This window comes from Lathyrus oleraceus, chromosome 5, assembly GCF_024323335.1.
Source record: "Lathyrus oleraceus cultivar Zhongwan6 chromosome 5, CAAS_Psat_ZW6_1.0, whole genome shotgun sequence".
Taxonomy (NCBI): domain Eukaryota; kingdom Viridiplantae; phylum Streptophyta; class Magnoliopsida; order Fabales; family Fabaceae; genus Lathyrus; species Lathyrus oleraceus.
In genome coordinates this window covers 514,664,626-514,683,079 of record NC_066583.1, presented here as the reverse complement: position 1 = coordinate 514,683,079, position 18,454 = coordinate 514,664,626, and the positions used below count along the sequence as shown (strand labels likewise).

The following is an 18,454-nucleotide window of genomic DNA, read 5'->3' as shown; positions in this document are numbered from 1 at the left end:
TTTTAAGTTTAATGGAGATGAATTGATATTCAATATGAATTGATATTCAATATGAATATATCACTATGTCACATCATATATTCCCTTTATCTCAAAATGAAAGTTATTTAAAGCTATTACACACCAATTAAGAAAAGTAACAATTAAATAAATAAATTAATATTTTTACAAAATTATCCTTATTATTATTAGTTGTTATACATTATCATAAATACATAATAGTATGATTATTACCTTGAAAAAAACATAGATAATATTTATTAAAAATAAAATTGGTAAAACTTTATTAATATTGCATCGAAAAAATTAAAAAAACTCTCATTTTAGAATTTTTTTTTTGTCTAGAAAGATACTTAAATTTATTTAAGTATAGAGGAAGTAAGTGATTTAAAATTTTATGACCATCATTAATTGATAGTCTAAAATTTACATTGTCACTATATCATGCATTTTTCTCTTATTTATTTTTCTATTTTTAATTGCTCACTTGTAAAAATTGTCGATATATTTACACAAGTTCTCTCACTTTAAGAAAAGTAATACCTTCTCTTGTTGCATAATGTTTCCTTTTCAGCACAGTTAATTAATTAATTAGTAGATTTAGACGCGTACAATTGTAAATTACTATCTCCATTATCTCTATTTTTTATTATATACATTAAGAAAAGTATAAAAATAAAAAATTATGAAAGTTTTTATAAAATTATTCTTTATTAATGAAATAAGAAATACGAATTTATATAATTGAAATAAGAGATAATAATAATTTTTTAAGGGTATAATAGAAAAAATAACATTAATTATTTATGGTATTAATATAAAGTGACATACATTGTGATACAATTTTTTTTATTAAAACGATTTATAATAAAAAATGGAGGAAATAATTTATATTTTAATAATTTAGTTATAATTGAGATAACAATATAAATTAATCACAAATAATAATTTGCATTTCATTTAAAAGAAAAATAATTGATAATTTAGTGGTAATTATAATTGAGACAATTGAATAAATTAATCACAAATAATAACATGCATTTCATTTGAAAGAAAAATATGTTTGTTATAAATATTTACTTTGAAGTTTTTAAAAATATGTTTTTGTATAGTCTTGAATAAATTTTTAAGTTAATTTGTAATTAGTATCAAATAAAAATTTGAGGATTGCTAACTTCACACTATGTTGAAAAAACATTCTCTATAAAATTGAAATGTCTCACAGATTTCGGAGATAAATTTTTGGACATATTATATATATTTCTCAAACGCAATCAAATTCAGTAGCACTTTAACGTTGTTCAAAATTTATTACGGAGATGCATCTCCATAACAACTTAGTGTACACCATATATATTCCCTAGTAAAAAAACTTATATTAATAAGAATTGATCTGGAGATGCATCTATGCGATCACACCAACCAAATTTCAGAGATGCATCTCCGTAACCACATCAGATAACAATTTCTGCATTTGATTAATAAATGCTTTTATGAATTTGACGATATATGACTTTTTTGGTATAATTTAAACCACACACTTTCAAAATAATATGAAAGTAAAATATATAAGTTAATAAATCCATAGTACACAATAAAGTCAAAATCCAGAATACAAACTAAAATATATTAGAAAATAGTGCTCATACTACAAAAATTATAAACTCCATTTGTTCCTACACTGCCTCCTTCCTACACTGGATCCTGTACTGCAGTGCCTCCCGTGCCTATCCCATAATGACATCTATAACGTCCTTCACTGCAGAGTCATTCATAAATACCCATCTGTCCAATATACACGATACAACAACATCTAGGCAACACATAAATAACATGATAAGCCATAACCGACTTCTCCTCTAGTATCTCTTGATGAGCTGACATAAGTGGATCTTCTGGGACATATGATATCATATAAGGACGTGACACCATAAAATACCATCAAATGTAGCCATATACAACACTCAAGTTGCTGGATACTAGGGGTACTTCGTGCCTCATTCGATATCAAATGATTAAGATAATCATGAAACATGATATCCATATCTTTCTTATCATCCATAATGCTAAAATAAAAACACACAACCATAAAACATATGAAACATATCAGATCAAGAAAAAAATTGAAGATATACAAATTCTGAATATGCATCTCGGGTTTTTTGGAAATACATTGCAACTTCTCCGTAAGATTCTGCAACTCAGAGCTCGTCAATGGCGGACATGCAGTTCGACCCAACATCCAAAATAATGCATTTTTAATAGAACAACCTATCAAACACATTGTTAATGTAAATGACATATCTAAATTACATATTACATAACCTAATGATCGATTTCTACATATATTGATGGAAAATGAAAAGACTTTAGAAAAATAAAAACTTACTAAATGTGACTGTAATTTGATGTTAAATGAGATCTTTGATTGTTTTTATTTTGATGGAAGAAGATTTGGAAGTGTCTTGAATGATTTTGAGTGAATGTGAGTTGAGAGATTTTGATTTAGCTTACCACTGCATCCAGCAGTAGATGATTTAGCTTCATCAGAAGGTATAATCAAATTAATTCGTTCATTAATGACCCAGGATATGATGTTGTAGGCACCAAGATAGCATCTATTATATGTACTCATTTTGTGATACTTATGACTTAACATGATGAACTCCTTGTGTGTCACAAACACTTCCTTCAACAGTAGTAACATTTCCTTGAATGTCAAAACTCCTTTTGACATCTCCTTTTTAAGACATATCCTTTTGTGATACAACCACATACTCTTCAACAAACTTTCTTCAGCTAAGAAAGTCACTTTGAGGGAGAGAATCTCTTTGTCATTCAGCCTTCTCTAGATGTTGGACCTCTTGACTAAGGCATTTACTTCAGCATCAGATTCTAATTCGATCATTCTAGTTTCCTCAGGTTGTACATCTTTTATGTGTAACTCAGTTTTCAACGTGTCTGCCACATCTTGGATAACATCTTCCTTGTCAATTTTGGTGACATATTTGATCATAAGATTATTCCATTCAAGTTGAGTGCAACTACTTCCTAGGGGGTCACATGATGAATTCTTCATTTTCTCTTCTTGAAAATTAGGAAGGTAGCTAACATCTTCTGTCACGCCGAACTCATACTCAGTCACCCTTTGTTTAACATCTAACATTGTCCTACTTCCCATCCTTGTGTCTAATAAAAAATCCTTACTATATCTTAGGATGACACTGTCAAAGGAAGAATTCAAGACCCAATTCACATCTAATTCAACAGACATTAAGGAAACAACTTGTTTCTCACAACCTCCATTTGTGGACCGATCTTCATCATTCAGAGGGAACATATCATTATTTGAAGTAAAAACTAGAAGAATCATTTTATTCTTGCATATCACACTTTGAGCCCCTGTCTTCACATCTTCTAAGGTATGATCATTATCATCAACCTCGCCATTATCATCCTCAACATCTTCATGGACCTGACCATCAACTCCCTTATGCACTTGAGATTCATACAACATGTTGGGCAAGGTGTATGACACATTGATATCTCTATAAGGATTTCTCAAGCCTGATTTTTGGGAATCTTCAAATTTAAGAATTTTCATAGCCCTTATCATAATTCCCTCAACATCTAGATCAAACTTATATGATACAAACTCCAGCGTACCCGTTTCAAATTCATTAAGCATCATGACATGTTGTTGATTTGCCATACTTTCATATATATGAGAAAAATTTCTATCATAATCACTATTCTCCCTTAGCTGAACTCTAGAAGGTTATTTAAAGTTGGAAGGACATCCTGCCTGACCATCAGCCTTTCCTTCAATGACACAATCCTCATGAGTTACTTCAGACTCCTGAGGCAGATGTTGGACCATCTGTATTGACATATTGATGGACCTTTCTTCAAGCATAACAGTTTTGTCAATCCCGAGGTCTTGCAAACTCTTGATGTCTTCCTCCATCTCCATAAGAACTCCTTTACCTTTGACACAATGTTGGTTCACATTGATAGATGACTATTTTCTTAGTAGAACCTCTTATGGCCTTGGAATAACCAATCTCCCTAATCCTTTGATTCTTCCCTTTTCACCATTCCCATGAGATGTCTTATATCTAGCCATGTTGCTAGTACTCTCACTATTAAAATACCAACATTTACTTGAGGAACCTCTGTGTTCCATGGAGCCAGTTTAAGTATTATTGGGATTCCATTTCTCCTTAGCATGAACTTCCTTGCATCCTCTGATGTTTAACTTCAACCATTCTAAGAAATAGGCCTTGTATGTCCATATTTCCCATAATGGTGACATGTTAGAGGATGTTTCTTGTTTCTCCTGTAATGAGGTGACACATGTTGAGCATGATGCTGGGATATATGGTCTAAATTCAGAACTTTAGTCTTTTTCTTAGAAGGAACATCAAACCCTACAACCTTCAAATTATAATTCAAGAATCATTCATAACCTCTGAATTTTTTCTTACCAAGTGAGTAGATTCAAGATTATTTTCACTTTTGGATTTTAACACTCTAATCTTTTCTTCTAAACCAGTGATGGTAGAAGCTAGATTTAGCTTTTCAGTTTTCTTCTGATTTTCCATTTTTATGCAAGCTTCCTCTTGTTCTTGATGAAGGGCACCTATGTTTTTAATTAGTCTCTCTATTTCCAAGAAGACTTCTTCCATACTAGGATGCAAGATCATGAAGGAGTATCAACCTCTTCTTTAGTCTCATCTTTAATACTCGATATAATTGAAGATTCACATCTTACAGAATAAGCAATCACATTATTGATAGTTTCTCCTCCACCTTCACTATAAGAATCACACCGAGTGGTGGATAATCCATTTTTCTATTTCCTTAGAAAGTTGGGGCATTCTGGTTTAATGTGTCCATACCCTTCCCACTGCTGGGATCTTTTTCATTCATGTCTTTGTATCGGGGATTGATGTTAGACCTTTTGTCTAGGACATTGGTCCTCCACTTTATATCTAGATACTTCAAGGTTTTGTTGAAATTTTTCTCAAGAAGAGCAATATCATATGCCAAGCTCTATTTTTTGACACCTTGGCTTCCTGCTTCCTTAGTGTTGAATACAAAGGCTATACCTTTGTTCTTCTTTTACGACCTCTCATTGATTGACAACTCAAAGGTTTATAGGGAACCAATGAGTTCATCAACCTTTATACTACTTAGTTTCTGAGTTTCTTCAATATCAATCACTTTAATATCAAACCTCTTAGGTAATGATCTGAGAATCTTTCTGGAAAGTTTTTCTTTAGACATTTTTTCACCTAAGGCAAAGGACGTGTTGACAATATCACACAATCTGATGTGAAAAATCCAATCACAATTTCATCTTCATTCATCCTCAGGTTCTCAATATTTTTTGTTAGGAGCTGCAACCTTGATATACGAACCTGGATGTGCCTTCATGTTCAATTTTTTGAATCTCCCATGCTTCTTTAGCTTCTGAACATTATATTGATCAACCTGAACATGTTCTTGTCCATACCATTGAAGAACACATTCAATGCCTTGGAGTTCCCAAGGGCTTTATCATCTTCAACACCATCCCAATCAACCTCTAGTTTTGGTTGGTTATACCATCTTCAGAGGTAATCATTGGATGTTTCTATCTCTTAATCACAACTTTCCATGCTTTGTTTCCCAAGGATTTTAGGAAAGCCACCATCACCACCTTCCAATAATCATTGTTTGTGTCATCTAAAACAAGTGGTTTGTTGACTGATCCTCCATCTTTAATTGTATCTATTTGAGCATAATTTATCTTTCTTAGAGCTCACCCGACATGCTAGGGTGCCTGCTCTGATGCCAATTGAAATTTTGTTCCTCAGAGGACAAATATCGAACTCAATGCTTTGATAACACGTCTGACAAGTTACACCAGAACCAATATGCTAACAAGTAACAAATGATGGAGCATAAGAGCAATAAAGAACCTAATCAATTATTTATCCATTTCGATGAAACTACACCTAAGTCTAGGGGGCTGAGTCCACAACCTAAGAAAGGAAATTCATTATTAGTAATTTAGTACAATTAGACGTACAAGCAACAACTAATCCTATGTTGTTAAATGCCTATTCCTAACACTATCCAATGAATTTCTATTTAGAGCCTCTCTCTAAGTCTGAGAACTTACTCACTTTCTTCTCTGCCACAATCCTAGTGACAGAGGAAATAACCACTACACCCTAGTGATCAACTTCAATCTTCACAAGATAAAGAATGTCGAAAATTACAACTCAACGAGATAAACCTTCTATGCCAAGTTACTGAAACATAGAGGTGTACATAAATAATGTTGATTACAAATCAACTAGACAAACCATCTATGCCAAGTTACTGAACATAAAGGTGTACATAAAGATCCTACACTAATCCTATTAAGGCATTAACATGGATAGACGAAACAAAACCTAATACTCTAATATCTTCAATGAGAGTGTTTGTTTTTCAATGTAGGTTTGAGCTCCTTATATAACAAAGTAACTATGGACTTTTATCCTTGGATAATATCTTTGAATTCGTCCTGAATTACTGCAGAATCTATTGATATTTGATTTGCTCATTGAGTATCTCCAACAAGATATGATTAGTTTAAATTTAAATTTAAATTCAAGTCTTCATTTAAATATGAATTAAACTTTACCCAGCTGTTAAACAAATCATCTAATCATATTGTTAAATCAATAAAAACAAAATCTTTAACAAATCTTTTGCATAACACACTCCAAAATAGAGCATTTTGACGCCTGTTGCACAAGGCCCAAATGTCGTACCAACATGCTAGAGCATCACGCCTAACATGTGTCCTTTCATCAACCTTATACAACTTTAGCAAGCTATACCAATCTTGAATACTTGGACACTTCTTCAAGTTATTGTTTTGCTAAAATTCAGCCAATCCAAAGGGCTAATTCCTCTTCTTCTTCCCCCTCCTCCTCCTCAATCACTGCCATCAAACTATTTGATCAAGCAAAAACCTAAGTTTGCAAAATGGAGCATAGTGGTATGATGAGAATAAACAAGTATGTGGCAACTACAGGAAATAAGAAATTGAAAAATAACACCTAAACTCTTGAAGAAAGAGGGAAAAAACAGGATTGGCGGTTCAAATCAAATAAAGAAGGAAAAATCAGAGGGTAAGAAGCATCATGTCTCATCAATCCACACGAGGATAAAAAACATTTGAGTATCCTAGATAGGGTAATCAATTCCTGATCCACATACTTATGGTGACATGTTATCAATTATGGGTGACAACGAGTTGGCGACAAGAAATAATTAAATACGTTTGTCCCTCATTATTTCTATGATAAACTCCAAACAATTTAACTTTTAAAAAAACACCCAATACAAGTCTTCAAAAAAGTCAATTGTAGACACTAAAGACTCCCCGATAGTCGAGACTCTCAACAAGTCTTTGGATAACGGTTCAAAAAGTCAATTATATATATATCATAGTCTATTCAAACATTATAAGTCTATTTAAGCATAAAAATTAAGGGGAGTGAATTCTCTTCGGTGAGAATCCCTCCACTGCAATTTTATTTTATTAATGTTATTTAATGTTTTGGTAACAATTCGATAAGTGAGATGGGAGGTCATAGATTATGTACTATTTATAAAAAATAGACTATATAAAATGTACAATTTACAAAAAATGATTTAGTAAATGAGATACTATGCTCACACAAAAATTAACATCAAGAGAGGCACACCATTTACATTTTGTATAACAAAATTGTATGAGACGCATTTCAAAGGAGAAAATATATTTAAAGACCCAAACTGTACTTATATGTAACATGTTGATTTTGTTTTTTAATTTACCAACACTTCTCTTTATATATATATATATATATATATATATATATATATATATATATATATATATATATATATATGAAATTTATTTTCGTAGAAATATTAAATGCAATTATGATTAGATTATTCATTATTTTACTGTTTTTTCAAATTAATCATTAACATTTGTAAATATGCATGACTTTCTTTTTATTATTTTAAAAAATCATTATGAATGACTTATTATTTTTATTTTAAAATATCATTATATATTAGTTAAAAAGCTAATTACTCAATTCATCTTTAGCTCAATTAAGTTCAAATAAAAAATCTGAATAAATTTAAATCATATTTAAATTTTTAATAGAATACAAATAGTGATAAAAATTGAAAAAAATCAATGTGAAAGCAAGACACTTACCTTTCTTTAATGTAATTATTTATTACTTTAAAAACTTATTAATTTTTGAATATCAATAATTTTGTTATGTTAATATATTTTTAAGAAAATGATTGGTTTATAAATATTAATAATTTATTATATTAATACAACTATCACATATCATTTAAGTTATCATACTTCAATTTCAATGATTAGTTTTGATATTTTAGTCTTTTTAATAACTTTATTTTTGTCTAAAACAGTGTTTTCTATCCATAGTGCTATCCAAAAATTTATTCCGAAATTCCATTACTTCTTTTTCATTAATTTCTTTTTTTTTTGAAATAATAAAGGATAAAAGAAATACTTCTTATTTTCTTATTATCTAGACATTACAAAATGTTTTCTATACGTTTTCAAACTTTTTTTATACTATATTTAGAGTTCTCTAATATGCCATCACACAATTTGTTCTACATATTAATTTTTTTAAACTATATGAATAATTAATTTTTTAAAGCATTTATTTATTTTATACTTAAATAGTCACTTACAAAAGAAATATAATAATAACACAAGTTTAAATATGAAATTTCACATAAAATATCTTTACAATAAATAGTAGCTTGCATGAACAATGACGGGTTAATTTGATATTAATTTGATAATTTTTTTTAATGATTTTCTACTTTGTCATCACACTTCTTTTAGTTGTATTTGGTATTATTCACTCATTTTAATAAAAAAATATATAAGATAATTTGGACATAGGTTAAATATCTCATACGTATTAATAAAGTTCATTCGTGTGCAAATTAAATTATCAGTTAACTATAAAATCTTATTTATTAAGAAAAATTAAATAGATTGAGATTTTATTCATTGTTATAGATCTCATCTGGTTAGAATGTTCTTATAATTTGATTTCTCGATAAAAAATCTTAACTATTAGAAATAATTGAATAAATTGAAATTGAAATTTATTAAGTGTTAGATGGTCTAATCTTACCCTAAAAATTTAATAAAATATATTAAAGACTGAAATGATAATTATTAAAAATTCTCACATAAATAAAATTTATTTATTGACTTTGATTTAAACTGTATTTATTAGTGTGTCAGTTAGATTGTCAGATAGCATTAGAAAATTTTGTTTGATCTTATTTGAATGTTGTTATCTAATCAATTCTGTGAATGTGTTGTGCATTTCCACTTAATAATATTTTTGTAATATTAAATAAGTTAAACATTATTTTATATAATTGCCCATCGGATCTCTCAATAAAAAAACCTTAATTATTAAGAATCACACCATATTGAAATTTATTCATGGTTGATTGTTTGGTCTAATTATCCTAATTGGTGCATGTACTAAGAGTCATATTTAGCTGTTCTTCATTTAGTAATTTTTTTTATAAAATAAAATAAAATAAAATCCAATTAATACTATTTTTTTTAATGTTGTCCATAACAACTCATAATCCGGAGTTCAATTAGTGGTCGAGATTGATTTAATTTGAGCTCAATCTATTCGTAAAAGGAAGATTTACAATGTACATTAATGGCATGCTTCTCAATGCATGTGGATTCAATTTCTCTGTCCCTATATTTCTTGTTGTGTTACTTCATCAAAATTCAAAAATCACAATACTACCAACAATTTAGCCTCTTTCTTCTTTGCAAAGCTTATATCCATTTCTTTCTAACGAAGCCTCTATAGATTTTTCTCTCCTCAGAAAGAGCGATGTTTAATTCTTGTCCATTTAGTAAGATTTTTATAAAATTAAATAAATTAAAATTCAATTAGTTTTCCAATATCATATAGATTAAAAATGCACACTATTTATAAAAAAACACACTATAAAATATACTACAATTTATAAAAAAACACATTATATGATTTAATATATGAGATATGCTGTGCTCACTCAAAAATTATCATTCAAGGTGGTACACCATTTACATTTAATTTGTCAGCAATGTAAATTAAAAAACATTGTATTAGATGCATTTCAAAGGAGAAACATAAAGTCCATTAAAAAGTGTATTAAAAAATAGCACACTCATTAACATAAAGTCCATTAAAAAATAAAAATAAAAAGTGTATTAAAAAATCCTCCCAAACACATTTCAATTTTGTAAACCTCTTCACCATTCTCTTTCATCATCGTTTATTAAAAAGTGTAATAGATCTATCTAACATATAAGAGATTGTTTGGGGTAATACATTTGATATACAATCATAGTTGTAGACAAAATACAATACAAGAAGACTCTTTAAGACTTAAGGATTTCTAAGATATATAAAGATACGAAGTCCTAAGAGTAATAGATCTTTGAATGTCAATGGTTGGTTTTTACTCTTCAAGTCTTCAGCTCCTTATATGAGAAGAAAAAGAGTCGTTTGAGAGTTTTGCACAAGAGTCTTTGAGAAGCTTGCTTCAGAGACGTTGAGATGTTTCTTGATATGGATAATGTCGTTGAAAGATCATTTGAAATTCCTTTTATTCAAAAGAAATTATCAGTTGCATCCCAACTGTATATATGAAAAATATCTTAAGTCTTCACATGATCAGAAGATGACAAAATAACCACAAAGTCTGATAGTGACCTATCAGAGTCACCTTGACCGTTGCCCTTTAACTGACTTCGGATTATTATCTTCAGAAGTAGACTTCTTCAAAGTTTGGTCTTCAGAGTCTGACTTCTTTAAAGCTTGGTCTTCATATGGTGACCTCTTCAAAGTCTGATCTTCAGAAGTAGACTTCTTAAAAGTCTGAACTTTAAGCTTCTCTTTAGATGTTCACTAACAAAACTAATACTTAGTTTATTCCTGAAATTTTAGTATATGGTCCTGCAACTTGAACAAATATTAGTATATCCAATTGTTCTTTAAATAATTTGTTATCATCAAAATCTAAGAGATATGATACAAACCAATTTTGTTTCAACACATACCTCAAAGAATAAGAAACATGCCTGCAAGGTTGAAGGGATGTGTGATTACATCAAAAGATATGGTCGATGATGAAGGTGAACTTGTTCACTATTCTTTCTATGAAGAAACTGAGCCAGTAAATGTAACTGAGACATTGAAGGACTCGAAATGGATGCAGGCGATGAATGAAAAATCGAAGTCTATAGAAGTTAATAATACCTGGTCATTAATCGAATTGCCACAAGGTAAGAAGGAAATTGATGTGAAGTGGGTTTATAAAGTGAAGCTATATACAAAAGGAGAAGTAACTAAACACAAAGCAAGACTTGTAGTCAAATAATTTCTTCAAAAAGAATGAATCGACTTTGATGAATTCTTTGCACTAGTTGCTAGGATCGAAACAATCAAGTTGGTTGTTGGTCTAGGAAATAAGAATAACTGGTATATGAGTTAGATAGATGTGGAATATGCATTTCTAAATGGCCTATAGATGAAGAGGTTTATGTAGCATAACCAGTTGAGTTTATAAAACAAGGCCAAGAAATCAAGGTATACAGGTTGCACAAAGCTCTGTATAGACTCAATCAAGCATCAAGAGTTTGGAATAAGAAGATATATAGTTTCCTAATGAAGAAGGAATTTGTGAAGTACACAACTGAGTATGGAGTATATGCCAGAAGAAGTAGGAGTGAAATGCTTATACTATGTCCCTAGTTGATGTCCTATTGATAACAAGTAGCTAGAAGAAGGAGATTGAAGACTTCAAAAGTGATATGAGCAAGGATTTTGAAATGTTTGACCTAGGAAACATTTCATACTTTCTTGATATCAAATTGTAGAAGAGTAGTGGAGTCCCGATGATGCATCAAAGAAGATATGCAAATGAAACACTCAAAAGATTTGAGATGGAAGACTGAAATGCAACTTTGACACCTGCTGAACCAAAAATGTAATTGTCGAAGGACTCAGATGATGATGATGTCGATCTAACTCAGTATAGAAGACTCATTGTATCGTTAAGATAACTTTGTCACACAAGGTCTGGTCTAGCATACAGTGTGGGTATGGTGAGTAGATTCATGCAGAATTCAAAGGTATCTCACCTTGCAGACACAAAGAGGATACTAAGGTATCTTAAAGGAACTCTCGACTATGGCATTTTGTTTCCTGTAGCATATGAAGGAAAATAATGAAAACTAGTGGGATACACCAACTCAAGTTAGTATGGTGATGCTGAAGATAAAAAATCCACAGCTGGGTATATGTTTATGCTAGGTGGTGAACCAATTGCTTGGAGTTCAAGAAAGGGACCAGTGGTAACACTATCATCATGTGAGCCTGAATACATAACTGCCTCTCTATGTGCATGCCAAGCAACATGGATGGTGAACCTGATCGAGGAGATTTTAGGAGAAGACCATAGAGTAATGGCCATGTCGGCTATCAATATGTCGAAGAACCCGATAGGACATGGAAGAAGCAAACAAATCGAGACGAGGTTCCATTATCTTAGAGAGCAAGTACAAAATGAGAAGTTGAACTTGGAAAACTGCAGAACTGAAAATTAGATTGCGAACATCATGCCGAAGGCTATGTAGGTCGAATTATTCAAGAGATTAAAAATAATAATGAATATAGATAGCTTAGACATAATGAATTAGGTGATGTGTTAAATATGTAATTCTTTGTGTTAAGCATGCTGTAAGATTCGATAGAGTCGAAGTCAAATATATTCTATAGTAGTCGAAGTAAATAGTTGTCGAAGGAACTACTTCTTTTAAATTCTTTGTTGGACATCTGTTGAGCACATATGATGAAGTGAGAATTGCTTAACCCCACAGGGTATGAGGTAGATTCTTCTCTTTCAACATGTCAACTTCAACACCTTCTGCACTAAGGCATTTAGTTTCATCTGTTTCCACATTCACTTTGAATGTTGTTTTGCTTCCTTGTTCATATTCCATAATCAACTTCTGATCAAAATCATACAACTTCAAGAGATTGTCCTTTATAATAATTGTGAAACCTTTTTCAATTAGGTGACCTACACTCATCAAATTTCTATTCATGCTAGGACCATGCCAAACATCCTTGATCATAACAATTTTGTAATTCTTCACTCTGACTTTGACATTTTCCATTCCTTCGACATTAAGATACTTATCATCAACACATCTAATCTTTTTCCTCTTTCTAGAGTCAAAACTAACCAACCATTGTTTGTTTCAAGTTAGGTGATTTGAGCAGACAATATCCATATACCACCAGTCTACTAAATATCCACATCAAATTTAGAGGCCACCAATATCAAAGATTCATCATCAGAATCTCCTCTAGCTATGTTTGCTTCTCCTGATTTTCTTTCCTTGTTTGACCAATAGTCAGCAAAAAAGTGACCAAACTTCTTACAACAGTAGCATTAAATCTTCTTCTTGTCAAACTTATCATTTCTCTTCTGATGTTTCTTCTCATTAGAGTTGAAGGCTTCTGACTTCTGACAACCACCACCATGTCTCTTCTTGGTCTCTGACCAAGACTTCTTCTGATTCTTCTTACTAGAAGGCGCTTTCAGAGCCTACTCTACCTATATTTTACAGTTTCTCTCAATCAAATGCAACTCTTGTGTCTCTAGGCTACTCTGCAGTTCTTCAATTCTCACAGTGATGAGGTCCTTAGAGTGTTTAATTGTTACAACAATGTAATCAAACTGAGGAGTAAGTGATCTCAGTACCTTTTCAATTATTACTTGTTCAGAGAGGGTCTCTTCACAAGATTTCATCTTATTTGTGATCAAAATTACTTTGGAGATGTAATCAGGTACCTTCTCATTGTTCCTGATATTGAGATTCTGATACTGCTTACATAGAGACTAAAGCTTCACCTTCTTCATTGATGCACCACCATCGTAGCACCGTAATGTCCCACACAATGTTCATCATTGTTGAATCAACAATCTTCTCATACACATTCATATCCACACACTGATGGATATAGAACAACACCCTATGACCCTTCTTCCTCGTTTCTCTATGCGTATTTCTTTGTGCTTCATTTGCATATAACACATGCATCTAAATCATCCACCGATTCCATTTTCTTTCCATGAAATACCGGAAACTTTGTCTTCAAGCTATCGTTTCCGCTGTTCATCTTTGTTCTTGTGCAAATTCACTCAGATCTCACTAACACTAGTGTTTCCTAATCCTTCAGAATCAAGAAATGTGATTTTGTTACGATTCAGATCTCCAATTCACTGTGAATTGAATTAACAAAATCAATCATAGACGCCTCACGTACACTCGTGTTTACCGTTCCTGAATCTGAACCAGAGTTCTAGATACCAATTGTTGATGCACAAGAATGAAAAAGAAGAAAATGGAAAATGATGGAATAGAGAGTTCTAACTAACTTTCAATCTGGAAAAAAAACGGTTACACAATAGAGTACGTTCATGTTACAACTGAAACTTGGTTCAACGTTTATACCACCTCTAAAAAACTAAGTGAAACTCAAATTAACTCTAAATGCAATTCAAATGAATTTGGATTACACTTCAACATGCTAATACGCCGTCACAGGATTTGTTCTACATATTAATTTTTTAAAAATTATATCTAGAATTTATTTTTCTTAAAGCATTTATTTATTTTATACTTAAATAACCACTTACAAAAAAAGTATAATAATAACACAAGTTCAAATATGAAATTTCAGATAAAATATCTTTACAATAAATAATAGTTTGCATGAAAGATGACTCATTCATTTGATTTTAATTTTATAATATAACATACAACCAAAAACATTTCATTTATATGATTTTCTACTTTGACATCATATTTTTTTAATCGTATTTGATTTTATTCACTCCTTTTAATAATATATATATTATTTAGTATGATTAATTCATAAATACCTCTTTATTGTACAACTTTGTTCATCATCAATTTATTATAATAGTTACATCATTAAAATGATTTTATTTTAATCATATATTTTTCCTTCTAAATCCAAATTGTAATTAGTGTCTAATTTATTTATTTTTATATTCAAAATAATATATATATATATATATATATATATATATATATATATATATATATATATATATATATATATATATATATATATATATATATATATATATATATATATATATATATATATATATATATAAAATTAATCTTCTGTAAAAATTCCTCCAATGCAATTCTATTGCTTAAAAAGTTAATAAAATATTGGTAATATTTTTATAATATTAAATAACTTATAATTTATTTATTTTATGTGATTGTGAACTAAATTTTTCAATAAAAAATCTTAATTATTAATAATCTTTATATAGATTAAAATTTATTCATGGTTGATTGTTTACTATGAGGGGAATGATAACTATTAAGAATTATCAGATAAATTAAATTTATTCAATGACTGTGATTAAAACTGCATGAAAAACTAATAGACAGAGTAATGAATGAAATCCATTCTAAAAAAGTAACAGAGTCTATTAGTGTATCAGGGATATTGTCAGGGAAGTCTCTGAAAATCTTATTTATTAAAAAAATAAAATAGATTAAAATATGGAATTTTCATTTAGTAATATTTTTATAATGTTAAATAAATTAAAATTTATTTTATGTATTTTCAATAAAAAAACTTCATTATTAAGAATCATTTATTCATGTTGACCTTCTAATTTGATTATCATAAAAATGTTAATAAAATATCTTAAAGGGGGAATGATAGGTATTAAAAATTATAATGACATGAAAAACTAATAGGTAAAATACTGGAGGAAATCAATTCCGACCAATAACATAGTTTAGTGTGCAAGTTTGATGGTTAAGTAAGTGTGAGAAAATTTTATCTATAAAAATTGTCAAAAAAAATTTATCTCTAAAAATTAAATAGATTAAGATTTTATTTGTGTTTAACTATCTTATCTTATTCCAATGTCATTTATCTAATCAATTCTATGCCTTGTAAATTTCCACTCAATAATATTTTTACAATCTTAAATAAATTAAAATTTATTTTATGCAATTGCCAATTATATTTCTCAATAAAAAAAACTTTAACTAATAAGAATGATCATATTAAAATTTACTCATTATTGATTGTCTGATTTAATTATCAAAGTGGAGTATTTAGCTGTTTTCCATTTAGTCAGATTTTTATAAAATTAAATAAATTAAAATCCAATTAATACTAACCGACAAATCTCATTTATTTTTGATGCAGACAAATTGAAACATTTGTTTGTTTTGCTTTTTTTAATGTTGTAGATAACAACAACTAAAAAAACTACTGTGACACTCATTTTTAGTAACACCATATTTTTTTGTCACTCAGTTGAATAATCTATTAATTTTACTATTATACACAAAAATAGTACAACTCAATAACATAAAGTCCATTAAAAAATAAAAATAAAAAGTGTATTAAAAAAATCCTCTGAAACATAGTTTATTAAAAAGTGTACATTTTTACTCACAAAACTTGTTCAAATGTGCACTTCTTGTGGCTCTTTAGAAGATGCATTGAAGCTGTTTGATGAATTGTTGTGTGAGAGTAGTGTGTATCCTTGGAATGTTTTGCTTAGAGGAACTGTGGTTTCTGGAGGTAGGAAAAGACAATACATTGATGTGCTTAAGACTTATTCAAAGATGAGGGAATTAGGGGTTGAGTTGAATGTTTATAGTTTCTCTAGTGTCATCAAGAGTTTCGCCGCTGATCCCGCGTTTTATCAAGGATTGAAGACTCATGCACTTTTGATCAAGAATGGTTTGGTTGATAGTGACATTCTCAAGACTTGTTTGATTGATTTGTATTTTAAGTGTGGTAAGGTTAAGCTTGCGCGTAGCGTATTTGAGGAAATTCCTGAGAGGGAGAGGGATGTTGTTGTTTGGGGAGCTATGCTTTCTGGTTTTTCACACAACATGTAGCCACAATCCTTCTCTTCCCCTCTCTTTTTATATGTTTATTTCTTTCTCTGTTTGCATTATTTCTTTCTCTGTTTGGCAATGCAAGTTGATCAAGAGAATTAGGAGTAGATTATTTGTAATCTAATACTTTTGAATTTTCGGTTTCATCTATAATAATTCTTTTACTTAGTGTGTGCTATCATGTTAAGCATTGTATGTATAATGTCAAAAACAGAAATTTTGAAAGAATATTTTGAATCTAATTAGTTTAAGAACTTGCAGGTTGTGGAGAATGTTGAAGAAGCTGAGTTTATTTTGGCTCATGGAACTGAAGCTTTAGGGGATCCATAATGCTGTAGGGAAATGAGTTTTGGGAAGTATAAAACCTACAAGAAAATAAGGTTAGTGTCACGAGATGTTGTTACATAGAAATGAAAGATAGAACTAGAAATACATTTATTAGAGAGAAAATTCGGGGAGTCTCTATAATAGAGATCGTAGAGTCTCTCCTGAGGTGATATGAACTTGTATGAGAAAGATTTGTAGAAGAAATAGAGTAGATTAGAGTGAATTAAAGAGAGTCCTTCCTACTTATAATTGGGAAGAGATGTCAAAAGACAACTATGGCTGGTGGCGAGCTCGATTGACATAGGTTTTGGTTTCAAATTCTCGTTTTTTCTGTTTTTAACTGGAAAATAACCCAAGCGAACTTTAGTACAAAGACTGAAGATTAGTTTTACTTTTGTTCATGACAGATGGGAAAATATTTCACAGCTTACAGGATTGATCACATATTGGGATTCTTCCGAATCTGGGAACTTCCAGATCATTCCGTCGGAAAATTCCGACCATCTATTCCTCTAAGTCAGGTATCATTATGCTCTTTTATAAATCTAAAAGACACTTGATTCGGTTAATACAAGCTGAGCTGCTCTAACTGGCAAAAGAAACTATTTTTTTGGTCAATTTATAATTTGTTAAATCTATTGTAGGAAGAACTTGAAAGAGAAGGAATATGGGACTTTAATCGCCTGAGCCACCCATACATTAGACATGCAATATTACAGGTTACAAGTGTACCTTTTGCACATCTGGTTTTTCTCATATGTCGTGAAGATATGCTTAGTTATACCATATTTTTTTCATTCGTTGCAATAACTTTTCTGAACGAATATAACAAGAACTGCTATGAGTTGTTCATACTTTTGTGTGCCAATTTTCGTTGCCATAACTCATTCATGTTCTATATATGTTAATAATTATTTCTACACCTTTTCTAGTTATATTGATGCTTAGCTGTTTCAGAACATACTGATTCTTTACATTTAATTGTCACTGATATTTAGTTATGGAATTAATGTTGATTTCTGATTT

General features: G+C 30.1%; 1 protein-coding gene across 1 annotated transcript; it reads left to right on the top strand.

Annotated features, from left to right (window-relative positions):
• The first annotated feature begins 16,561 nt into the window (after window positions 1-16,561).
• LOC127082946 (pentatricopeptide repeat-containing protein At1g71460, chloroplastic) lies at window positions 16,562-17,827 on the top strand. Its single transcript, XM_051023174.1, has 2 exons — window positions 16,562-17,097; window positions 17,363-17,827. Exons 1-2 carry the CDS (start codon window positions 16,664-16,666, stop codon window positions 17,418-17,420), a joined length of 492 nt encoding a protein of 163 aa, XP_050879131.1. The 5' UTR covers window positions 16,562-16,663; the 3' UTR covers window positions 17,421-17,827.
• The last annotated feature ends 627 nt before the right edge of the window (window positions 17,828-18,454 follow it).